Below are 25,040 nucleotides of genomic sequence, written 5' to 3'. Positions count from 1 at the left end.
ATACAGTCAGGACAACAATTGGAACTTACAAATTCAAACGAAAAAGACAAGGATGGGTGTATAGCCCGGAAGTCGGGGAAATGTTTATTTCCTGAAAGGTTAACTTCTGGGCATACAGTGCCCTAGTTTCCAGGTCGCAGTCGCAGCTGCGCAGCTGCCACTGTGACTGCTTGCGCTGCTCTTGTCGATGTCGAGCAGAGACCGAAGAGTAAACTGACAAACGGGAACAGGCTAGTTAGCTAACGAGGTGCTAGGTCACCTCACTTGCAGACGAGCAGTGCCTTACTATCGTGGGCTAACATTATAATGGTTGTAACGCAAACGCGAGCCAAAACGAAAAGACAAGCAACAGTTTAATGAAGAGGCAGGTCGTTGTTCAGGTTGTTTTTAATTAGCTAGGTTAGGTGTAGCTAACGCGGAAGGCATCCTCATAGTAATCAATGGTTAGCCCAACGCAAAGGACTTAAGACTGGGCTCATTTTAAAAGGAAAGGATGTCTAAACGCCTAAGAAACACCGAGCTCTGCGCTGACTGCAATGTTCCAGGTGAGCAAATCCACAACATCCATGCAGTTTTTAGTCGTTATTCCTTAGTTATTCACTGGTTTGGTACCTCAAGTAACGTTGAGCCAACTGTTTGCACTTTAAATCAGGTAGTCAGTGCTTGCCCATGCTGCTTCCTTCTTTAAAGTGAGTTAAATGTAAGAGTACTTTTGTTTTGTCTGGGCAAGTTGTATGTGTTGTTGACAGGCCACTAACGGTATAGCTCCCTGGTTGAGGATGCAATTAGACTTGTAGCAGCTGTCGTTTCCATCCGGTGTTACTGGCTTTAAATAATCAGGCAGGCGTTTATAATGCGTGTCAATATACTTGCACAGTGGTTTTGTCACATGTAACACACAATATGTATATATGAATTAATGTCTGTGGCATGCACACGTTTACAGCACTTTTTTTAATATGGTCATGCATCCATTGTGAAATCTCATCCTAGAGCAGCATGCATCTGCTCTATGAACGGTCACTAAGACGGCATCATTCAAAGACAGTGGGTACTGGTGTCCTGTCAGGGAGTATTTTGTGCAGCACAAACGGAGGTATTGCTCGTAAAAGAGAAGCTCATCCCATATTGGCAATGTGTGACTGAATGTAACCAATTGTTTTGATGAAGACAAAAGGAAAAGAAAGTATTTTTTCCACCACTCAACTTTAAAAAAAGAAGTGTCTTTCGAAAATAAATTATAATATTGTCCATTCTAAATACTTAAAAACGTTTGTCAGATCACTATGAGGTCTAGTGATCGGAGGGTTACATCAGTCGGTTTTAACAAATTTGTATATGTTTGATAATAGTAATTGTAAATAGTATTGGGGATGAAAGAAACAAATATGTACGCTTTTACAATGAAACATTTCTGTGAAAGCCAAACAAATATTAAACTGGTTTTATTGTCTGTAAGTTACTTTTAGGAGCCCCTTTTTATATAGAAATGACGGGATGTTTTTCAGCAGGCACAGGAAACAAAACAGGATGCTGAGTGAATTGACTGCAGGCTTTGACTGCAGAAGATTTTTTTCTATTGTGGCACCACAATATACAGTACATGTAATTTACAGTACACTGTAAAAGTGGAACATGCATTGTTTTTATAAATGGGTAACCAATGTATAGAACATGGGGTGTTGTTTTCTTTCCTATTCCACAGTCAAAAAAAAAACATGAATCAAGAATGCTAAATATTCAGTAATACTTTTTTTTTACTTTAGTACCTTGTCTATTATCACGTTGAGGCTAGTTAAATGCCTCAGGTCTCCTCAGCAGCTGGCCTGGGTTGCCCTGCCTTACAACTGTTACCAGTTGTTGGCATTGAATATTTTTAGAGTCAAGATGTAGTATTAAATTTAGCAACACTTGTTGAGGAAAGGGTAAAAGAGGCATGTCAGCACCAACTCTCAGGTCTTGGTGGAAAGAAAGGAGGAGACTCTGAACACTAGACTTCAAAATTTGACCAGCAACCCCTGCAGCTGTCCCTACTACACCTCAGCTGCTGCTAAGACACTCGCAGCCTTCGCTGTCCTGTCACAGTGCCAGCCACCCAATCTGCTTAACAGTTTATCGGCTATTTGTGTGTCATATGATTTACAGTATTTTTGGTCTTCAGATGTAAAGTGTCAGAAGCGTTTCTGCGTAAACGGCAGACGACACAACTCTGTGGCATTTGCATTAGATGAAGTGTACTAAATAGGTCGAGGTTAAGTAAACATGTATTTTAGTCACAGAGAAACAGAGTGCATGCATTTCCTGACTATGTGTTCTGTTTTTTTTTGCAATGTTTTGAAAAAGGAAGTGTCTCTCTTACTTGACAATAAGGTTGAGGTGCTTCTAGCTACTGCTAGTCCTCACTTCCTTGTTACATGATGCATGACGTCTCCTACATCTGGGGCCGAAAACGTCTTTTATTTTTTCATACTAGTTAGATTGTGGTTGTGACTACCTATTTTTAATATCTGTGCCCCACGTTGTGTTATTTGTTCTTGTTATATAGTCTAAATAATACTTCCAGTAGTCTGAGCTTGGCATAACAAAAAAAAAAGACCAAACCAACAAGTTTTCGGTTCTCAGCGGTTCTCTTTCTCCTTCCCCATTTAGTCTTGATAAAGAGGAGACGTACATTTATAAAAAAGATCCAAATATGAAAGTTCATTATGAAACAGCTAAAACAATGTAGTTTTCTCCGGATGCAGTCAGCCAGGAACTTAACAAGGAAAAGTGGGGTTTAAATTTGGTTTTGATATTGGAGTAATGGTGCTGAACGTGAAGAGAGGAGGACATGACTTGTGTTACATTTCCTACTCATTTTAGACCACCTAAAAATAAAGCCAGAGCAAATCAAACCAGTGAATGCCAGGTGATACAATATTGTACAATTAGCTGCTCCTTAAATTACCTCTTTAAACAACTGAATACTGTCATAGTTTTAACTTAGCTGTTATCTCTTCCTGCTTAGAACCTCGCTGGGCCTCCGTCAACAGGGGTGTGTTGATTTGCGATGAGTGCTGCAGTGTTCATCGAAGTCTGGGTAGACACAGCTCCCAAGTCCGTCACCTGACGCACACACCATGGCCTCCTACGCAGCTACAGGTAAGAATTCCAAGGGGGGGGGAAATATATTGGTATTTGCCTGCGTGAAGCTACATGTCTTAATGCTTTCAGTTGTGAAATTGTCTTCTTTCAATATTTCATGTGCTATAATGCTCACTTGTCACTCCTCAAAATGCCTTGAGATCAAGTTGTCCTCGCATACAATCACTATTGCTGCAGTTTTTAAAAAGCAGGCCTAAGTCTTTGCTCAGGATAAATCAGTTGACAACAGTTGTATTGATTTTGTCTAAATATAGAAAGTGTTTGTTCAGGTAGGGTCAGCATTCTTAAGTTTAAATCAATGGAACACATTTCACAGGTTTCTTTGACATTTCATCCTAGATGGTTCAGACATTATACAGCAATGGTGCAAACTCAATATGGGAGCACTCTCTTCTGGACCCTGCATCTGTGATGAGTGGGAAACGCAAGGCCAACCCTCAGGACAAACTGCAGTGAGTCCTTATTGTTTGAAAATGTTAACACAGGTGTTAATTCAAGAAACAAAAAGATGACTGTTGAACTTTCAATTTCAGTATTAGTATTAATTGCTTCTTATTTTCTGTTTGAACCTTTATGCTTCTTGGTGTCCCAAAAGTCCAAACAAATCAGAGTTTATAAAAGCCAAATATCAAATGCTGGCATTCGTGCATCGCATGCCTTGCCGGGAGGACGACAGCTCGGCAGCCAAGGATTTAAGCAAGGTGAGGAGAAGAGGCTGCTCGATGTGATGAAGACTAAACTAAAACGTGTTTTTTTTTTTTTAAAGCATTATCAATTCATTGTAATTGTCTGTTTTGTTTTTTTCAGCAACTTCATTCAAGTGTACGTACCGGGAATCTCGAGACTTGTTTACGGTTGCTATCCCTGGGAGCACAAGCAAATTTTTTCCATCCAGTAAGATTCATCTGCTGTATTTAAACTTGAATTTTGCTCTTTGCATTTACCTTTCTGTTCATTTTAGACCATAATGGTTCGTCCTATCCTTCTAGGAAAAAGGAAACACTCCCTTGCATGTAGCTGCAAAAGCAGGACAAGTGTCTCAGGCTGAACTGTTAACTGTTTATGGAGCAGATCCTGGAGCCCCGGACAGCAATGGCAAAACTCCCATTGACTATGCAAGGTTAGTTATTTTAAATGCTTTTATGTTGTATGTATTTGTGTAACGTTAACCAGTAAAGTCCCATTGAGAGGTGAAATCCCTTTTATAAGTGGGTCCTGGAGTACTTTATAGTTCAAGAAGAAAATATTACGAGCCATATATATATATATCTATCACATATTTAATTTTTACATGTGCCTTTGTAGGGAAGCTGGCTACCATGACCTGGCAGATAGATTGGTGGAAATTCAGTATGAACTAACTGATCGACTGGCGTTCTACCTGTGTGGGAGAAAGCCAGGTATGCCTTGAGGAAAAGATCTGTTGTTTAAATGACGGGTCAAAGAGTTTGTGCATGTTTGGTTAGAGTGAAAGATATTTTTGACTTGACAATTAAGACACTGCAATAAGTGACTGAGTAATTCAGATGGTCTGTGATTGACAAAATAAATGATAGGTGAGGATAAATCTCAGCCATGTGGTATTCCAAGCAGATAAAAACAACTGCTCATTGTTTTAATTTACTTTGTAAATACTGATTATATACTAGATTTAAATCATGCTTATTAATATAAAATGTTTGTTACTGATACTTATTGATGATGTTGTTGGCAGTCATCCAGAACATACTTGTTGTTCCTTTCAGATCATAAAAACAGCCAGCACTTCATTGTTCCACAAATGGCTGACAGGTAAGAAAAGAGCAGCCGTAAATCAACATGATGCATGTCAATATGAAGTCATGTGTCTACGTTAACTTGATTTACGCCAACACAGTGAGCCGTCTGGCAGTTGTTTATGGTTGTACTTTTGCTCTGTGGCCTGTTCTGACATGCTGTTGAGAACGCTGCAGCATCTACTGTCAGTGTGGAAGGATACAGACCAAGTGAAGTAGCTGACAAACCCAAACAATCTGTAATTGAAGCAAATAATGTTAATACACATTCTAAATTTTTAAACGAGCAGAACAGCCACTGTAAAACAACCAGTTTGCCTTTTCAATTTAAATGACGCATTTCATCTTTTTGTACTGCTCTCTTTTGATGGATAAGGAACATGTAAGTATTACTTATTAGAATGAAGTGTGCATTATTTTGACCTAACAGTTCACCAGCATGTGTTTATGAAAGTTATGCTCTGTTTGTAGCAGTTTAGATTTATCAGAACTGGCCAAGGCAGCAAAGAAGAAACTGCAGTCTGTAAGTGTTTTTGCAGAGTTTTCACTAAGGTGTCCTTTCTTTTTCTTAAGTCTAACTAAGTGTCATTTATGTGTTTTCATGCAGCTCAGTAACCATTTATTTGAGGAGCTGGCCATGGATGTGTACGATGAGGTGGACAGACGAGAGACTGATGCAGGTAAAGTAGTATTATCCAGTAAAAGCTCTCTTGTGTCCAGAGAAGACATTTGTACTGGCAGATCTTCACACTTGGCCTCATTCACCAATATCCTCTTAGGATTGTTCTTAGATTTTGTTAAAAAAAAAAGGTCATAAGAAAAGTCTATGTCCGATTCCTGACAGGTTGTTAAACTATAGAATTGTTTGTACATGTGTTCTTGTAATGATGAATACCATTGTCCTTGTAAATTGAAAGCTTGTGTGAGTTATTCTAAATTGTGCTTATTTGCATTGGTTAACGCTCTGCTAATCCACATAAAAGGGCATAAAACTGCAAGGCTGTGTGCACACAGAAGTTGAAAGAAAAAATTGATAAAAATAAGTCAAGAAAATCTTAAGAGGGTGGCGCACGGGACCAAAGTTTATGATATTTGGTAATTGCAAAGTGAGTTATGAAGTAAAAGTAAAATAGGACGTAATAAATGATCACAAATGATGTGGGAAACCACACAAACGTAATGTAAAAACTTTGAAAAAGTGTCAAATTGTAATATAACTTACTGTAACAAACAAAATTACAAAAATAAATAAATAAATGTGGTATCTCTGGCTGTCGTTAACTTACGTTAGTATTTCTTTCCTTCCTTTCATTACCATTATTTATTTATATGTGCATTCTTCTTGGAAAAGAACCAAAAAAGGGTTATGACAAAGAAATCAATAGTCCTTAAGTGGAAGTAATTCTGCAGGAAGTGACCGCCAAACAAGCTGTCAGTAGTAGACCTAAAGAAAAGATGAATGGAATGCTGTTACTTGATCAATGTTAAAGTGTACTGTTTATTCATTATTTAAATACAGTAATGCTTTGTAAAATAAGAAAAACTATGATTGGGGAAACAATATTTTAATTTAAATCCTACTATATACTATAACTGCAGAATTGAAAAAATAAACCAATAAGCAATTGTTTTGATTTTCCTCTTAATTATGCTCTTGTTTTAGAGCAAATCCCAAATGAGAAAAAAAAAATTGTGAATATCAGAATCTTTGTGAAAACTGCATCGGTGGGTTTAAAGGAGAAATGCACACCTAGTATTGGCTTAATATTTGATGTGTTCACGTCCAAATGCTCAATGCTCAATACTGACGCCCAGAAATGTCTCGAACACATCAAAATAGAATAGAAAATGCAGGCAGAGGGCAGAGTTCCTGCTGATAGAGAAACCATCACACACGTTATATATAGTGGGTCACAAGTTATGTTTGAAAGGGATTTTTTTTTACACTTGTTTTTAGGAAATTGTTAAATATTAGACCTTTTTAAGAACGGTTGGTGAATGAGGCCCACTGATACTTGAAATCCTTGACTGGTGTTGCAGCTGTACTCTCATTCTCACCCTATTACTTGTAGTGTGGTTGACTACACAGAATCACAGCACTCTGGTGACAGAGACGACTGTGGTGCCTTTCCTTCCTGTGAATCCAGAGTATTCATCAACACGAAACCAGGCGAGTCAGCTTTACAACTCCCATGCAAATGTTGTATTGTTTCCCACTGCACACATTTCATTTGAAGTTATGTATTGTTTGCATACTGCTGATGTGACTTTGTTTTTCTTATTTAGGGAAGACAGAAGCTGGCAAGATTTAATGCACATGAATTTGCAACTCTTGTGATTGACATATTAAGTGATGCTAAGCGCAGACAACAAGGGAATTCAATAGCCAGTCCCAAAGGTCAGAATCTTATTGCTACGTTACTCTAAGATCTTACTGCCCCTGAAGATATAATACATAGATATAAAACAACTATTCCACTCTGTAACCCTTCAATCCAGACAATGTTGAGTTCATCCTGAAGAGTATGGCTGTCAGGCATTGCCGTGACAGCCAGGAAAATGACCAGCCTGACTACGATAGCGTGGCGTCTGATGAGGACACAGATCACGAGCTCCCCTCAAGCCAAGGAGACAGGACGAAGGTATCGTGGCGTCACACAAATTCAAACCCTGAAAGTCTCACTGGAGGTGCCTTTACCGTTTTCTTTTCAACCTCTCTATCCAACAGAGTCTGGACTCTGACCTCTCCGATGGACCCATTACTATGCATGAATACATGGAGGTGAAAACCGCGCTCTCTGCCTCTGAGGCCAAAATCCAGCACCTTATGAAAGCCAACAACAACCTGAGTGATGAGCTGAGGCTGATGCAGAAAAAGGTATCCACCGTGCTCCACCAATAAGATCACTAACACCGGGGGCCGGACCGAGGGGGGGGGGCCACAGTGGCCAGCAGAGCTCTTCTCCTGCCCAGTGTGATTGCTATCGGGTATGGGAGCCGGGCTATCTGAGTAGGAATGCTGTGTTGCAAGATAAGGCCGCTGTGACGCCCTGCTGGTCAACCCTCTGTTTTGTCCAGCATGTTCAATTTCAAAGCTTGAATGTATACAGGAAATTTTCTTTTTTTTTTTTCTTGGTTTGTTTTCTGGATTTGAGAGGAAGAAATGCACCTTTTCTCCAGTTAATAATTGTTTACCAGTAGCCAACCTTTTGTAATAAATCTGTATTGTCTAATGTTACTAACAAGCATGTTTTAAAAAAAAGCATGAAGTAATTGACAGTGGTTTTTAATCCCTTCATAGTAACTAACTGAAATTGTATGCGTGTGCCTTGCTTCATCACATATATTGTTTTTTCTGTGTTGACTGTTTTAGATAACAGCCTTTTAGAGCATGTGGATTCATTGTTTGATGTGTTGTCTAAGTGGTCACATTTCATAGAAGTGTCATAGCTATACATATATATATATACATATATACATATATATACCCCTCAGTTGATATAAACCTGGAATATTGTTACTTTGTTACACCAAACTGCTGATTTATAGACCTGACGATGTTAAGTTTGAGATTCTGCACAAATGTCTGCAATGTGCTTCAACCTAGCAACCTTTATCCTGCTATAAACCAAACTTTTTTAAAAATTATAATTTATAGATGTTTAAGCATGTTATGGCTTTTTATTGTGTGAAATTGAACTCCTGTCAGTGAGTTTATTTTTCTTATTTTAAGCTGGCTGTTAAGAAGGAGCATGGTGATAATGTGTCTGCAGTAGACATACAGCACTGTGTTGTTTTGATGATGTGATCTGGCTTTGTGTTGGCTCATAGTTGAAAAGATTCACTTAAATGACCACAGTCTGATGAAGATGTGGTGGAGAAAATGTAACATGATTGTATATCTTTCTACTTTAAATAGAACGGCAGCCTTTACCAAACATAGTCAGTCAGCCATTATGGCAGAGGTTAATATCTAAACCATAGCACTCACTTCTCTGACCAGCACACCAATTTGTATCCTCTCATAATTCTTCAGTTATTCCATCTGCACTGTGGCTATGACTTGAACTGCACCTGTGTTGCTTACCTCTGCAACAATCTTTTGCTTGCTTATCACTTGCTTTGCTTTTTTTCTTAATTTTTTTTAGACCAAGAAAAAGTCCCTCCCACATAAAAAAAAAATCATGTTATTCCTATGATTTTTAGGAGGTCGACGGTATACACATACACAAGTTTTTCTTTTAGTCGTTGTTATAGAAGCAGCTAAAGGTTTTGTAAATTGGTGACATATCATACATTTTTGTGAGTGTTATCCAAATATTAACTTGTAATACCAAAATGCAAAAGTTAGATTCTCAAGTTTTATAGTATAACAAAGATGTGTTTTATTCCTGCCGGATGAAAGCCTTGGCAGAATTGAATGACTATCTGCAGGCGGACAGTGGTAGGCTGTCAAAGTATGTGAACATTTTAAGAACAATGGGCTAGAAGCTGAAATGTCGTGCCGTAAAGATAGAGTAGACCAGAACAGCGAACACAGCTTGCTTTGCTGAGAGCACCTCTTAGTGTGTTGCTGACCGTCTCTTCCAGCTGCGCTCTCTGCAAAGCGAGAACACCTCTCTCAGACGGCACGTCCCGACCAATATCTATCAGATCCCCAGCGGTTCAGACTACCCCGACCCCTCCGGCCCCTCAGCCCTGAAACGCCGGCAGTCTGCGCGGGCCAGTCGGCCCATGTCCATGTCTATGTATGAGACCGGCTCAGGCCTGAAGCCCTATCTCCCTAAAGGGGAAACTCTCTACCCAGAGGAGGGTCTCCCCACCCTGCAACCCTTCCCACCTCATGTAAGTAAGACCTGTTCCCTGCTCTCCTTTGCCATTTCCTCTCCACTGCCCTGTTTCCCTGACTTTCCCACATGTCTTCACCCTGTCTGCAAACCTTTCTCTCTGCCTTTTCTTTTGTTTTCCCTCATTTGCCACTGGGTAGTTTTTTTTTGCAGCATCGGAGATGGAGTCATCAAAACCACAATGTCATGCATTTAGACACAGCCAGTCACATCTCATCTGGTCCAGATCCATTTGATCTGCTTATATCTGCTGTTCACTAGTGCTGCTTGTTTGTCAGATAACACATAGCTGTAACCGCAAGGAGATGCTGTTATTATGATACACTTTGAAGGTTTGTACTGTGTTCTATGTTGATGAAGCATTAAAACTACCATACAAATACTCTGTGTTTTTGTAATGCATGATACTTTCACAAACCCACTTTATCTTCTTATCTGTTTGGATTCTCTCTTTGATTCAAACACGATATTTACACAGTCAAATTTGATCCTGTGAATCATCATTTTCTGGTACTTTTCTCTTAATGGATTAACTCCCAGGCTCTTCAGTCATAGTTTTTTGAGCAAGCAGTGTTAAAAAAGGAAGTGATTATGTGAAAATAATATAATATAATAAGGAGGATAATCTGTACAAATAACTTCATGGCATATATTTTTCATTAAATCACCCCTCCAACATAATATTATTGTCAAACCCCGCATTCAATGGTCATGTTTCTTGCACAGATAAAGTTTCCCTCCAAGTCAATTCTCAATATACAATTTACAGTTAAGACGCACTGGCTTGAAAAGACTATTAGAACATAACATGATCTCATCTCCCTTTTTACTTTGTATTATTTTAGTCTAAGAAACGTGTGTCTTTAAAATGTGATTTGAACCCTGTCTTCAGACGGAAAGGGGCGCATTTGTGACCACCTCTTCATCCCTCCCCTCATTTCCATCCACCCTGTCTTGGTCGAAGGACGAAAGTGCTCAAAAGGTTAAGTACATCCGCACTCGGTCCACAGTTTGTGGGACTCAGCAAATCCACTTGGAGCCATCTCAAACTCCTCCCCCTCCCTCACCTCAGCTCTGTCCGCCACACACTCCTTATCAGCCCTGCTGCATGAGCCGCCCTTCACCAGCCGCCCTCACCATCAGATCCCTGCCTTCATCAGCATCATCCTCACAGCGCTGTTAAACAACTGGAGTTGTTTGGTTCTGTGAAGGCAAAGCTCCGTCCGGCTGCTGAACATTGAGCAGAAGGTTGCGCTTGTGATGCAGCACCTGCTAATTTGAATGCTTGCTTTCTTTGCTCCACAAACCTGTGCAGCAGATGACATTGAAAAAGTTTCACTGTACAAAGTTTGATGGTCGTGTTTGTTTAAATTTTACAAAACAATCTCTTAAAAAGAAAGGAAACAAGCTAAGTAAATTTGATTGTTAGATTTAAATTTGATCTCTCTCGAGCCGTTAAACTCATGTCTTTGATTTTCAAACATTCTAACAGTATAAAGAGAAGTCATGTTTTAACCCCGCATCTAACAATCGCTTGGCTATTTTGCACTGTGAGCTTCCACCGGCATGCTCTCACTTCTTCCAGTAACGCTCAAACAACATGGCGTTCCAAGAGTTGTTAACAATCTCAAAAGATGCATCTTCTGTTCAACAGCGAAAATATTTATCTCAACATGTATGTGCTAATTGCATTTCCTGAGGCGAGTTTCTGTTTGCTATGTTTAATTTTTTCTTATGTATGAAAGGAGGATTATGTTTGGATTATTGACCATGGATTGAAAGACATGTACAAACGGTCTTGTGTGGCTTGAGTGTACTTGTCTTTCTGTTTATAAACTAGCTTACGTCTGAAAGGGAATCTGCATGAAGCTTCGTTCCAGTAAACATCTCCGATGGCAGTAAATTTCAGCCTGTCGGGTGTGAAGATGAGACACTTTTATTTTGTGTGATTCACTTAATAGTTGTGATGTGTGAGATTCAGTTTAATTTACAAACTCATGTGAAGCTTGACTTCCCACTCTCAAACAATGACCCTCTGCATGGGGTCTTCTCTTAAGTTTGGAGAATGACTAAAGCCTTGCGTGGCGTCACCCATTAATCCGTCCTTCCAACATTTTGTCACATTTGATGATCATAGTGCCTGAAGACTGACGAACATCAGGTTGATTTCATGCAAGTCAGCATTAGTGATTATGTCATACGGATGTGAGTAAACTGTATGAACTCTGCGTAATGTACTTTACTAATCCTCTATTGAATGCTTTTATATTAATGATGTGCTCTTGCTTCACAGCTGTATTCGCTTGTTTTAGTTGGAGTCATCTGCATCTATCTATATTCTAATTTGACATTCAACAAACAGCAAGATGTACCTTCCCAATACATGTTTTTGTGGACCAGCATTGAAATTGGGATTTCCCCAGAACTGTTTCCGGGTTATAACGGCAGTGACATGGGACGCCTTGCATGAGGTACATTATCATTTTTGTTGTCTCCTCTCTTCCCTCTAGGCCTCAAAGCTAGAGAAGCAGAGCAGCATGCCGGAAAGTGACTATGACAACGCATTCAATGAATCTGAGATGGATGATTCGGGGTAAGAGACATTAGGACAGTTCTCTGGCTCCTAAAAACAATTAAAAGAGCTTTTCAAGTAAATAATGTGCTGTTTTAGCTTCAGAGTAAAAGCAATTGTTTTTTTTCTGATTCTCCCTGTGTAGTATGTGCAGGAGAGGGAGGCTGAGGAGCAGTGGCTGGCTGGGGGAGGGCAGCTCCATCCCAGAGCTGGGTGATCTGGAGATGGAGTCAGACCCCATGCTTCCCAGCACAGAGGACGTCATCCGCAAGACGGAGCAGATCACCAAGAATATCCAGGAGCTCTTACGAGCTGCTCAGGAGAACAAACATGACAGGTCAGAATCCGAAGAGAAAAGAGTCTCGGTCAGTTTAATATCTGCTCTTTAGCTTTTATTTCCCTGCTTCCATTTTAAGCCCCAAGTTCCTCTTACATTCATCATTATTCTGTTATGTTTCGTTGTTTTGTATCTTCTATCATTTCCACTTTTTCTTTATTATGTTCACTCTTCCCCTTCATTCCCCTTCCAATCTGCTTCGCTGTTATGTGGTTTTGGTGTCAGACCATGTGAGCGTGAAGGTGTACGCCGGCTTAGGCACAGCCTGGGATGTTTCAGCACCCTGGTGCCCTGGGCCGAGAAGGCCCCCCCTTCCCTTCAGCCGCTCAGACTGCGGTCCCCTGACCCCACCTCCTGGTACTCTGGCCTCTGTCCCTGCCTCCCAGGCACAGTTTTATTGTCCTCTCCCTCACACCGTTTCTGCTTCACCTGCTAACAAGCTGTCTCTTCTGCTTCAATGTGTTGACCTTGAATGTGCTTCACTTAATTGACGCAAAGTTAAGTGACATCCATGCAGTGACTTGCTTTTGATAGATAGTACATTTTATGGAACGCGTTTTTCAGATTGAAGTTGTTTCTACTGTGTAGCCATGAACAATGTGGTATGGATTAAAACTGCCTTCTACTTACTAAAAAAATGTGCAACAAATAGCATGTTCTGTTAAAGATGATAACGCACGGCGTGGTGAGAATGCTAAATATATATAGAAAGTGTCCATGCATGTAAAAGCTTTTGGTTAATTGATATCTTATCCATTTTCAATAATTCTGAGATTTGTATGGCTGGACATCAATATGTTGAACTCATCAACAAATATCTTCTCCTCCTCACAGCTTTGTACCCTGTTCAGAAAGAATACATGTGGCTGTAACAGAAATGGCTGCCCTCTTTCCCAAGGTATGGAAACAATGTGGATATTTTTGCTTCAGGAGAACGGATCAGTCAGCCATGTAGTTTTTTAAAATTCTTTGATATTATGAAGGTACAACATACATATAGCATGCATTATTTTACTTGTTTATTTATTAAAATCAAATAACAATGAATTGCACCTAAATATGTTGCAGACAAACCAAACTACTTTCTGTCCAGGTTCAAGCCAGCAGAAGTCAATTTGGTTCTCAGAGTCTCTCTATCGCATCTCTTTGCACAAATCTGTTGACCTCTGGACAAACACTGTCCATTAGTATTAAGATATTTTAACCTTCTTCTGCAGAAGCCACGCTCAGACACTGTGAGAGGCTCTCTGCGCTTGCTGACCTCCAGTGCGTACCGGCTTCAGAGTGAGTGCAGGAAGGCGTTGCCATCCGAGGGCTGCCCAGTGCCGGACATGCAGCTGGTCACCCAGCAGGTCATCCAATGTGCTTACGACATCGCCAAGGCAGCCAAGCAGCTAGTCACCATCACCACAAAGGAGAATACCAACTAACGACACCCACAAGGTTGTGAAGCAGTCAGCATCTCAGTTTGGTTCTTGAATATGTTTTTTAATTATTTTTTTCTATTAGCAGTATATGCATGCATGATTTTTAAAAATGTATGAATAAATATTTAAAGCTAAGTACGGACAAAATCCGAGTGTAAAAGGAAAAGAAAGCAACTTTACTTGAATAAATAAAATAATAACTTCCACAAATCATGTTAAATCAAGCAGCCGGCCTGGGGACTGTCATGGTTTATAGATTACAATTTCAGTACAACTTGCTCTTCGTCATAAATAATCTTTAATCAATCCATTATGTAAATACCTGTTATTGAGAGGAGAAAGCACAGTACAGTAAATCCATGTGATGATATTAGTTCATGTTATTAGTCCAAAACCATTAATGGATGCTGAAACGCCATAAATGAGTCATGAACCTCCTGCCATCGAACACTATTGCTAACACGCTAGTAGCTAGAGCAGCGTCCTCATTAAAAGCACTGTGCAAGTGCCATCATACTGTAAAGTATATCTCAAACAAATTGACCATTATATGTCTGAAACTTCATTAATGTACACATTGTTGCTCTGCAATGCCGATGTTTGTTGCATCAAAAAAGCTATCCATACGGTTTGTCCCTGTCCAAGTGAAATCAGTCTGCAGTGCAATTAGTTATGTGTGCCCATTTGCCAATTCAGTGAATGCAAACAACGCTCGTTCAGGGGCCAAGTTGTATTCTTCACCAGCACCAAGATGTTGTAGTATTAAGTTCAAATGATAGTGTGTTTATTCACACTGCGCTGTATTCTGCGGTCTTGTGTGCCATTGCATTGTTGGTGGTGTTACAATATATTTAGAGCTAATAGCCATACTGTTTGTATGTCTTGTTTTGTTGTGCTCTTTTCTGTTGCTGCTAATTTTGTATTTAATGTGCAACATGTGGGATAGAACTCTTGACGTCGCCCGTATATTTGTGCAACCCAATGTTCATCCTCAGCAAGTGTTTCAGAGTTTGTTATTTTGAAAACTGATTTTAAGTAATGTCACTCTCTGTACTTGACTGGAGTGCAGGGATGTATGTGATGCAGCTGTTGAGTTGCACTTTGGAAAAGTAATTATTTTCTAAATAAACTTAATTTATAAATATAGCCTGTTGTGATTTGCCAGATAATGAATTCATCCGATTTTACTTTGCATTGTCATAATACAAAACACTGTAGTTATTTTATTGAAATAGTTTATTCTACAAATTCAGGATAGAAGAAATATACAGCTAAAGAAAAAAGTGCAAAACAAATCCATTCACTCTTTTCTACATATTCAAACAACCAGCATGAAACTATTTACATAAGGATGGAACAATATGACCTCATAACCTACATCATTTCATCATTATTAAAAAGGTAATAAAGGATAAGCATTTGTGTGCATACAGAAGAGACGGTAGATGATTGTCTATCAGATAGTTTGGGTTGCTGTAGGAAGGAGTGTCTTCATAGACAGGAGCAACAATCAAGGTGACCACTAATAGTTACATCTAGCTATGTGAACTTTTTAGAACCCACTTGGAAAAATTGCAAAACAGCTAAAGCTGATTTACAGATCTCATAATTCTGTTTTGACTTCAGTCAGGATGCTTATGTCCATGCTGATCGAGGCCTGCTGTGAATCTGAAACAGACAGTTTCAAGCATATTTCAACATTAAAGAGCGTTTTGGACCTTGAAAAGTTAACGTTCAACTTGAATAATCTTTTACCTTCTCCTGGTACCCGTTCTTGGCCATCCTCTCCATCTCCAGTCTCAGCTCCTCCTCCTGAATTTGAAGGGCCTCCCTGTACTCCTTCTTTTCCTGCTCTGTCCTGTACTGCTCCTCCAGCTGCTCTTGGCGCTGCTGCTCCACCTACAGTACATGTACAGAAACACTTGTTTACACTGTTTAATTATACAAAGCATTTAATCTGATATTTTGCTAAAATGCCTGTTAATATTTTTTAAATATACATTTTGCTATGTGGGTCTAAAAGTGCAATGTAAACATAAACTGTGCTGCACTCTGTGCCAACCTGAGCATTTATCTCTTGCATTCGTGCCGTCCTGAGTCTCTCTTCTTGCTGCTCCTCCTGGCGTTTGGTCTCCCTCTCCAGCTCCAGCTGCTGGATCAGTTGTTCTCGTCTCCTCAGGGACTCCTCCTGAGCCTCTCTGTTCTTTTGCATTGTAAGCTCCAACTGCTGCTGTCTGCCCAAAAGTACCTTTCCAAAAATAAAATGGAGTTGTTAATAGTCATACCTTTTCAATTACGTTCAAATAGAGTTCCATCTTCATTTTAAAACAATTCACCTCTTGCATAAGCCGTTCTCTGGCTTTTCTCTCCTTCTCCCACTGGGCTTCTCGTTTCTCCCACACATGTTGCGCTTCTTCTCTGTAATGGATGAGATGCATCAGTTTGTATTTGAGGAGAAGCGGGAGTCCCTTCCTGCAGAGTCAGAGCTTACTGAATCTTGGTGCTTACCTGTGTAGGATGTCAAACTCAGCCTCCCTCTCTTGCTCTAACTGAAGCTGCTCTTCAATCACACGTTTCATCCAGGCGGCATCAGCGATGGCCCTCGCCCTTCGTGCAGTCTCCATCCTCCTGTCTACCTGCTGTCCTTCTAGCAAGGCTGCCAATATCCTACGGTCGGCCTCCTGGAGGCCACAGATGACAGAAGGTGTTAAAGCCAGTCAAGTTAGATTACATGTAGCAACATATACAGAATTGAAGTAGACCAACCAGTTCTTCCTGCACTTGCTGGGCTCTCCTCTTCAGCTGAGCACGATATTGACGGATCAAGAAATGCCTGGTGCGACACAAATCCAATTAATCCAATGGCTCACGAGAAAGAAGTATCGTATTAATTCAGATAAGTTGGCTAAATAAAGCGCTTCCTTTACCCCATCTCTGTCTTCTTTCGTCTTTCCTCCACTGTTCTCCTTTCCTCCTCCATCTTCTCCAGCTCCCATTGTTTGACCATTAGAGCTTCCTGCTCTTTCTTCAAGCGAGTTGCCTAAAAGAGAAACAAAGCTTTAAAAAAAACACATCTGTGATCATTTCTCCAAGCAAAAATAATCTGTCCATGTTCTAAATACCTCCTCTTCCCTCAGCTTCAGTTCTTCCATCTGTTTGCGAAGATCCTCCGCCCTCTTCTGCTCCTCTACGTTCCTTTTCTCCTCAGCTTGCTTCAACCTCGTCAGAGCTTCTTTTCGAGTCCTCTCGTACTCATTTTCAAAGCGTCTCTTTTGCACCTGCTCAGCCACTTCCTGCTACATGTTTGAAGAGATGGTCACTTACAGTAGGTGTCTAACTTTCTTAATTATGTACCATGTTGAGCGGCGAAACGAGAGTAGATTTCAGACTTGATACTGTGCTCACAGATGACATGAGCACTGTTTAATTAAGCATGAATTTGTTCCATAAATAATTAGTCACCTAAAAGGATAATGAAACAGTTTAACAACTGGTGGGTCTGATGTGTCATCACTGACTTGAGGGAGGTGTTGCTTCAATGCCCTGGAGAGCAATTTCTACACATTTTGTCTGAGTAAAATGTAGTAATAACCATAGAAATAGAAAGAGTAGAAGAGACAATTAACTATTTTGACTTATAACTGTGATGGGCGTCTTACCTGTTTCTTCTCATGAATCTGCTCCTTCCATTGGCTGACAACATGATCTTTATGTAATGCTGACTCAACCTGTGGACAGAGTAAAAGAGCGAGAAAGGATACTGATGAACTTGACCCTGGGCAGAAGGGATACCAGCACATTGTATTCTCTTAGGTCAACACTGGACTCAGGTTAACAGAAAGTCATTGAATAGCTGCATCACAAGCCCTATTAGTTTCCAGATTGAGTGGACGTCTCCACTAAAAGTGTCTGTTTTCTTCTCTTGCAGAGCTCTTACACACTCATGATGGTTACAGGATTCCTGAGTCCATTGATCACTTCATCGACAGTGAGACTTTATAGTCAGAGGTTTGGCAACTTGTTGCTTTTTCATTAATAGTTTAAACTTAGCTACCTCTCGTAACTCTGTGGTGTTTTTCTTCCAGTGCTCCCTCAGCAGCTCTTGTGCAAGCTAGGGGAAGAAAAAAACGAAAAGAGAAATAAGGAGGAGCAGAGCACAATAATCAGAACTGAAAAAGAAAATATACAACAAATTCAATTAATTTAAGTAAAACTACTTTAACCTTTTTTCTTCTTTTCTCCCTTGTTGTACGAAGCTCTTCAGTCTTTTGCACCAGCTGACTTTCCAATGAGCTCCTGTCGGGAACTACGTTCCTCAGCTCCACCTCCAGTCGGTCTTGCTCCTCTTGGAGCATGGCTCTGAGGCGATTCCTGCGCCGCTCCAGGCTGGCCTTCTTTTCCTCCTCCAGTCTCTGTTTATGGTATGCCGACATACTGACAGAACGGAGGAAACAAAACTTTAGTTCCGGCTTTATTTTCTGTGATTTGTCTGCTGAAACCAACAGACGTTCAGCAGACACACTACAAGAGAGAATACGTCGAGTTTATTCATGCACGTTATTATTCATATACATTTACAAAAATCACACATATGTACGGTTACATACATTTATCGGGAGACACACTGATAATTAGTTACAAAGCCCAATATTAAAAGAGGAATTGACTATTGCTCTTGGTGAAACTCTATTACTATGATATTTTACAGTGGAATGATTATTAATGCTGGTTGTCATGAATGTACATTTTGACATTACTTCATTACATGTCAATACTTACAAAGGTTTCCCCAATGTTATCTTATTACAAGCGTAAAATGAAACCCTTGTTTACATCATGTGAACTGTGTTTAAAAATATGTATTTTGACATTTGATGATCAGACAATTGATTGATCTCTCACCACATATATTTGATAATAAGAATAATAGTAGTTTTTCCCTGAACACCTTCCATTATGTGCCAAAGCTTACACAGCAAATTAGTCCTGAGAGAAAAATATTCCAAACAAAACGAGCCTGAGATGTGTATAAATTCACAGGGAGTCATAGTTTGTAGATCTCTGTCTCTTTAAACGTTTGAATACAGACGTATTGTATCTAAAAGGTTGATTACTTACATAACCGTCTAGTGAGGGGCTGTTGTAGCCCGTTGGCAATCATACAAATAAACATGCACATGGAACACAAAGCACAAGTCCCAATGAAGTGCATTGTTTTACCGCCCACTACTGCAGAGATGTCTGGAATGAAATGCATAGAGGCAGCGGTATGTGGTGACCAGTCCAAAGGTGCATCCAGTTACCTCTGCTGGTAGGACTGACGGGAGCTCCAAGCCGCCTGTCTCTGGCTGCGGACACCCTGCTCTCGGAAGTACTGAGCGTGCAGCTCCCACTGCTGTCGACACCGGGCATCATGTTCCCGCTGCCGGGCCAGCTGTACGGCCAGCACCCGGGTTCGATTGGGCAAGTGGGACGAGAGGGTCGGAAGAGCCATTTACCTGAATCATATGATTAATATACAATATGAGAAGAAGCCAGCTTAACCTACGTTGCTTTGTGTATTGCCCATTAGTAACGCTACTGGCCAACCTTGGCAACCTGAAGTCATACCTCATTCATTCAGAAAACAGAAAGTATCCAGTTATGTATTTGCGAGTGGTACGTGTTATGGACCACATCGTTTATTATGTAGCTAGCTGAGGCCAATAAAGGAAAATCAAAACACTAGCTAGCTAAAAAAAAAAAAAAACGCTAACGTGACAGCTCTCACAAGCAGCCAGCAACACTTAAGGACCATTTCAGCTCGATAAATAATACTTACTTAGCTTTTAGAGGTAAGCTGAGTCGCTTTCTCTCGATGTGTCTTCAAAGCAGTCTATGTTTTGCATTACTACACAGACAAATTACGGTTATTCAAGTATTGGAGGGAATCCTACAGTGTTTATTAGTTACCCAGACACTTCCTAGTTACTCCCACGCTACGGAATGACGTAAAGGTCAAAATTGTTTAAAGTTGAATGAAAACGCGAAACGCCTTTCCGCGAAATATCAGTGTACTCATTTTACAGTCGAAATAAAGCATTTTACGTAATACTTTACTTTCTTTCATGACCATTTGTTAAATAGCCTATACCGGTTTTATATTTAAAAACAACGGCAACGTAACTAAATTAAACGGTAATGACAGTTGATTTATTCACAATGAAATCGCTGGCAATATCGCCAACATTAACCAGTTACTATTACTGTTATTATTGTTTTTGTTAGAATAAATCATCGACTACACTTGTTCAGAATTAAATAGTTAATGAAATTATAAAAATGTCATGAATACAATATTAATGAAGTGGAACTAAATGCCAAATTAAGTCAAACGATCAGGCAACCAAAAGTGTAATTGAACACTTAAAGAGGTTCCACAGAAATCAATTAGTTGGCATTAGTAGTAACACACGTGATTGAACACAGAGGAAGACCAGTCAGCTGATTAAAGCACATCAGGTTTCGTTCTTGGTGCCGGACTTCTATCTCAACGCTGTTTATCGGTCCTTTAACCCGACAGGTGGCGAGGCCCCGGATCTGCCAGTAACGAGTCAATCACCGAGCCGCCGGCTTGATACTACGCTTCTGCTGGGTTCAATGTAGGTGACTGTGTGTGTGTGTGTGTGTGTGTGTGTGTGTGTGTGTGTGTGTGTGTGTGTGTGTGTGTGTGTGTGTGCGCGTGCGTGTGTGTGCGCGCGCGCCCTGGTGCGTTCGGGGTTGGGTATGGCACAGAGTTTCTTCTGTTGTCACTGTAAATCCGGAGTGCAGGTTTGAGAGCCTGTTGCTCTCTTTTCAGAGGTACGAGTCTGTCCGGTCTGAAGAGATGGCTCTGCTAATGGAGCACCAGTTCAGACAGATGCCATCTGACAGACAGGTGGAAACGAGACCGTTTCTGGAGGCTGTGTCATACCTTCCACCCTTCTTTGGTAAGTGAAGTTTCCACAGTGTGACACAGTTTAAATACCACCTAGGTAGACTCCAGTCGTTTCTGGAAATCTTATGTGGAAATACATGTGAACAAATGCATTCCCAGACCTGTGTCACTGGCTGCATAAAAAATATGTTCCTCTATAATGTACTTCTATTCAGCTAATTTCCTGAGTTACTTGAGTTGTGGACCAGACTGATGTCACCGACATTGTGATATTTATTTGTTTTAAGCAAGATTTACAATACTGTACAATTTCAGCTGGCTTGACATGTACATACATGCTGGTTTTCCACCATCATGCATCTTTCATGTAGGATTTGTTAAACTTTAATTAATAAACACTAAACTTGATGTGAGAACAATCTGTCACAACACTTCCATCAAACCTAATGAAACAATCTCACTCTTTCCAAGTGATAATCTTTTTTGGATCGTATTTCTCACCATCAACCTGTCCACAATCCTTTAGCATGCATAATTTAATCCACTGGCCTAGATTTTAAGTTGTGAAAATTGATTAGTACGGTGTTGAGTTCCCCCTGCCCATTCACCGGCGGCATGGTGCACCAGGGCATCTTTGTGCGACTTCATTCTGTATTAATATGCCAAAGGTCCTCTATTGAACTTGCCACGTGAAACCCTTGAGTGGAACTAAGTCTAATGTCAGTATTAAGCTCTTTCCTCCTTGTTGCCATTGTTTTACTTGGCCTCAAAATTTATTGGCCAACTTTCCTCCAAGCTATTAAAGTTCTGCTCACTCTGATAGTACATTCACTCAGGTGTTTTAAATTAGTTTGTCTACTTAAACCTCTTCCTCAGGACTACATGGACAGTACTTCCTGAATTCCCTGTTGGGTTGCACCTGTTTTTAAGCAGGACAAATCATATTTTTCAGATTATTTTAAGTCTGGAGTAACTGTGCGGGTGTGGGCCATAACTAGCTAAGAACGGAACAAACAATGTTGTTATTACAGAAGTATTCAATTACTTATTTTTATCAGAGATTTATTATAGTTTTATTTCAGCGTTTTTGTGAAATACATTTTACTGTAACTTTTCAGAGAGTTTTGTTGTGTCCGAATGCTCGGTGTTTTTGTAACCAAAATCTTGTTAAGAGAGTGGAACATTTAGACAGAGCCATGAAGAAGTCTCCGAAACAAGATACGTTGCCATTCGTGCTGTGGTGATGACATTAGTAGTTTCCACTAACAGCTCAGGAGCTGAAAACTCTGTTGTGGGTCAACGTCGTGTGTGGTCGGGACTCTAGATGTTTCATTGTTCACCATTCCGTCACCAAATACTCACCTAATGATAATACTGTGATACTGTGTCTGTAACAGCAGTCACTGAAGACCTAATCTGGCAATGTAGACTTATTGTAGACCACAAGAGTGTTTTAACCACTTTAGTATGTTTCCAGTATTTAACTTAGAAAGTAACCTCCTGAAAATCTTGCTTTTCCTAACCTCCAGTGGTTCGACCTCTCACCTCGCTGCAGAGATGTCCAGCTGTATTCCAGGACCCTGTGAATTAAAAATTGGGTGTGGTTACTGGTGGAACACCGCATCCATCAATGATGAAATATTTGAGAGAGCAGCAAAAACTGTTTTTCAGTATTAAAGGGAATTTCTACCAACTGTCAACCGGCTTTGTATTGGATCCTTGGAAATGCAGTTTAAAAAGATAAATAGATAATAGATAATATCCAACAAAAAGCCACTCAAGTTTATACAGTTTCAGCTTCTATGTTAATAGAGGTTTGCGGTCACCATTAGACACTCTAAAGAATGTCATACTATTCTCATTTACATGTGTAGAATTTTTACTCCCTAAATGGTCACTGTGTAAATATTCCTCCTCAGACTGCCTTGGATCTACTATTTTTGCCCCAATAAAGGCCGACCTATCTGGTAACATCACAGTAAGTATGATTATTCTGTCATGTGACCTAAATGATATCTGTGTAATATTATAATACAATAAAGAGGTATTGATTACTTTATAGAAAATCAAGGCGGTTTATGATACCAACCCTGGACGGTTCAAGACACTTCAGCATATTGTGGAGGCAGAGAGAGAAATACATGGAGCAGAATGGCCCAAAGCTGGAGCAACGTTGGCACTTATGTGGCTTAAAAGGTTTGAGAAATGTGAAATTTCAGGTTTTATGTATTGTTGGGTTTTGTGTATTCAATTTTAAACAAGGTCTGCCCCCGTAACCACTGTACATGTCTTCCTTATTGCCCAGGGGTCTACGGTTTATTCAAGTCTTCCTACAGAGCCTGGTGGATGGGGAAAAAGATGACAGCAACCCAAACCTCATTCGAGTCAATGTCACCAAAGCCTATGAAATATCCCTTAAAAGGTATCATGGCTGGTTTGTGCAACAGTTCTTCAAGGTGAGTTAAGAGTTATCGTCTATGAGAGATTCATATTATAGAGAGCAGTAATATAATTGTGTCTATGTTATTTATTTAGAAATGTATCGCAGAGCGCACAAACTTTTGAGTTGAGCACAAATTTGGTATTTTGATTTGCTCTTCCAGGCAGCTCTTTTTGCTGCTCCATATAAGACAGATTTCCTGAAGGCCCTCTCCAAAGGTCGGGATGTTAAGGAAGAAGAGTGCTTGGAAAAAATCAGAAAATTTCTCATCAACTTCACTCCCACTGTTGATGCTATTTATGAGATGTACAGTAAGCTGAAGGCTGATCTTGATTACACACTGTGACTCAAGACATTCCACGTCATTCCAGTGATCCACTTAGTTTACAAAGCAATTTACATTCTGCAATCCACACCTTGAAATGGCTTCCTTCCGGTCAACTGACAGGTCGCTGTGGGAGTTACTTTACAATAGTCTGTAGTTACACATCAACTGTTTGCATACTTTTAATCATCTGTGTGCCTGCTCTGGCTTTCTCGTTAGGCCTTTTCTTTACTCTCGGTCAACTTTGAGGATTTTTTCCAAAGCAGCTGAAGATTTAAACGGAGTATTTATTTATTTGCCAGATATCTATGTACTAAGAATAAAAGTGCAACTCAACACATGTTTTTAGAAGCAAGTAAGTAAGGGTGGGAGGTGACTGATGTTAACAGATTTATTGAGCCAGATCACAATCAACACTGAATATAAAACAAAAATGTAATCTCTGTTGTTTTACAGAAGATTTGAAAATCTTAAATTTAAAATGTTGGGGTTCTTTATCAAAAGGTAAGGGCTGTGTTTCCTTGTAATTATATAAAAAATGATGATTGAGAAAACAAGAATTAAAAAGGTGGTATGGCTTTGGCTTTTATTTTAAAGTAAAACCATCAACATTTAAAGTACATAATTCACACAATTTCTGAAACATCATACACAATGAATACTGTGTCGTTGTCCATGTCTTTTGGGTAATGATTTATAGTTTTTTTTGTTTTTAATGAATCATTTTACTTTACCTAAATTATGACATACTCCTGAGTTATTAATTTAGTTATACCAAATGTACAAAACATTGGCTCATTGAGTAAGAAACTGTGCATACACGATTGTAAAGATAGTGCACACCTGTTTGTGCCGTGAGCTGGAACTACTAAGCATTTTAATAAACACCTCGTCTTTTCTGCCTTTAGTTCTTCATATTTTTTATACATGTCACTTTTTGTAAACCAGGCAGGCTAATTCAAAACAAAATGTTAATTATCACTGGAAGTGCGGTCTCCTTTATACCATGCAACGCAGGACTTGAATAGCTTTCTTAACTAATGTTCCAAAGCACTGCTTCATCAGCACTAAGGGCCTTCTCTGTCCACTCTGCTCTCAGGTGCTTACGTAAAACTGAATGTGAATCTTCTTCAAACCTCTTCGTCAAGGGGATGTAAAGTGTTGGAATAACTTTTTACCTTCTACGTGGTTGTTTGATAGAATTTCAGATGCTTAGCAAAAACTAGATTAAATGTCAAATGGGATATTTTGACAGCA

General features: G+C 39.8%; 3 protein-coding genes across 7 annotated transcripts; 2 read left to right on the top strand and 1 right to left on the bottom strand.

Moving 5' to 3' along the window:
• Positions 1 to 166: 166 nt before the first annotated feature.
• git2a (G protein-coupled receptor kinase interacting ArfGAP 2a) lies at positions 167 to 19,391 on the top strand. 5 transcript variants are annotated; one of them, XM_068566582.1, is made up of 22 exons: positions 167 to 545; positions 3,008 to 3,141; positions 3,484 to 3,596; positions 3,740 to 3,845; positions 3,952 to 4,038; positions 4,134 to 4,264; positions 4,450 to 4,544; positions 4,890 to 4,935; positions 5,391 to 5,442; positions 5,527 to 5,599; positions 6,992 to 7,089; positions 7,206 to 7,317; positions 7,419 to 7,561; positions 7,648 to 7,797; positions 9,510 to 9,764; positions 10,659 to 10,748; positions 12,277 to 12,359; positions 12,484 to 12,675; positions 12,901 to 13,032; positions 13,510 to 13,573; positions 13,893 to 14,118; positions 19,338 to 19,391. In XM_068566582.1, the coding sequence occupies exons 1-21, from the start codon at positions 494 to 496 to the stop codon at positions 14,103 to 14,105; spliced, it is 2,421 nt and encodes an 806-aa protein (XP_068422683.1). In that variant the 5' UTR covers positions 167 to 493; the 3' UTR covers positions 14,106 to 14,118; positions 19,338 to 19,391. The 5 variants fall into 5 exon arrangements, with proteins under 5 accessions (XP_068422683.1, XP_068422682.1, XP_068422685.1 ...); XM_068566581.1 differs by lacking the exon at positions 19,338 to 19,391 and having other exon boundaries at positions 13,893 to 16,320; XM_068566584.1 differs by lacking the exons at positions 10,659 to 10,748; positions 19,338 to 19,391 and having other exon boundaries at positions 168 to 545; positions 13,893 to 16,319.
• Positions 15,350 to 20,073, bottom strand: tchp (trichoplein, keratin filament binding). The gene is made up of 13 exons (XM_068566588.1): positions 19,924 to 20,073; positions 19,406 to 19,600; positions 18,326 to 18,536; positions 18,157 to 18,213; positions 17,762 to 17,830; positions 17,225 to 17,398; positions 17,030 to 17,142; positions 16,869 to 16,935; positions 16,611 to 16,783; positions 16,439 to 16,520; positions 16,165 to 16,350; positions 15,858 to 16,001; positions 15,350 to 15,770 (listed from the first exon to the last, which is right to left on the bottom strand). Exons 2-13 carry the CDS (start codon positions 19,594 to 19,596, stop codon positions 15,738 to 15,740), a joined length of 1,500 nt encoding a protein of 499 aa, XP_068422689.1. The 5' UTR covers positions 19,597 to 19,600; positions 19,924 to 20,073; the 3' UTR covers positions 15,350 to 15,737.
• An 879-nt stretch (positions 20,074 to 20,952) lies between these two features.
• Positions 20,953 to 23,804, top strand: gltpa (glycolipid transfer protein a). The gene is made up of 5 exons (XM_068566683.1): positions 20,953 to 21,070; positions 22,938 to 22,996; positions 23,081 to 23,214; positions 23,324 to 23,474; positions 23,622 to 23,804. Exons 1-5 carry the CDS (start codon positions 20,968 to 20,970, stop codon positions 23,802 to 23,804), a joined length of 630 nt encoding a protein of 209 aa, XP_068422784.1. The 5' UTR covers positions 20,953 to 20,967.
• Positions 23,805 to 25,040: the final 1,236 nt, after the last annotated feature.

Source organism: Clinocottus analis, unplaced genomic scaffold, assembly GCF_023055335.1.
Source record: "Clinocottus analis isolate CAN_PGR_092001 unplaced genomic scaffold, fCliAna1.0.p SCAF_7, whole genome shotgun sequence".
Classification (NCBI taxonomy): domain Eukaryota; kingdom Metazoa; phylum Chordata; class Actinopteri; order Perciformes; family Cottidae; genus Clinocottus; species Clinocottus analis.
This window is presented reverse-complemented; position numbering and strand designations above follow the sequence as displayed.

Excerpts from the sequence above, each read along its gene's own strand:
- git2a (XM_068566582.1), top strand. The coding sequence starts at position 494 with ATGTCTAAACGCCTAAGAAACACCGAGCTCTGCGCTGACTGCAATGTT. Across the intron at positions 3,142-3,483 it reads GGCCTCCTACGCAGCTACAG|ATGGTTCAGACATTATACAG; the intron begins GTAAGAATTCCA and ends ATTTCATCCTAG. Across the intron at positions 12,360-12,483 it reads TCTGAGATGGATGATTCGGG|TATGTGCAGGAGAGGGAGGC; the intron begins GTAAGAGACATT and ends CTCCCTGTGTAG.
- tchp (XM_068566588.1), bottom strand. The coding sequence starts at position 19,596 with ATGGCTCTTCCGACCCTCTCGTCCCACTTGCCCAATCGAACCCGGGTG. Across the intron at positions 16,936-17,029 it reads CGAAAGAAGACAGAGATGGG|GCATTTCTTGATCCGTCAAT; the intron begins GTAAAGGAAGCG and ends GTGTCGCACCAG. Across the intron at positions 16,784-16,868 it reads AGCAAGTGCAGGAAGAACTG|GAGGCCGACCGTAGGATATT; the intron begins GTTGGTCTACTT and ends TGTGGCCTCCAG.
- gltpa (XM_068566683.1), top strand. The coding sequence starts at position 20,968 with ATGGCTCTGCTAATGGAGCACCAGTTCAGACAGATGCCATCTGACAGA. Across the intron at positions 21,071-22,937 it reads ATACCTTCCACCCTTCTTTG|ACTGCCTTGGATCTACTATT; the intron begins GTAAGTGAAGTT and ends ATTCCTCCTCAG. Across the intron at positions 22,997-23,080 it reads ACCTATCTGGTAACATCACA|AAAATCAAGGCGGTTTATGA; the intron begins GTAAGTATGATT and ends ATTACTTTATAG.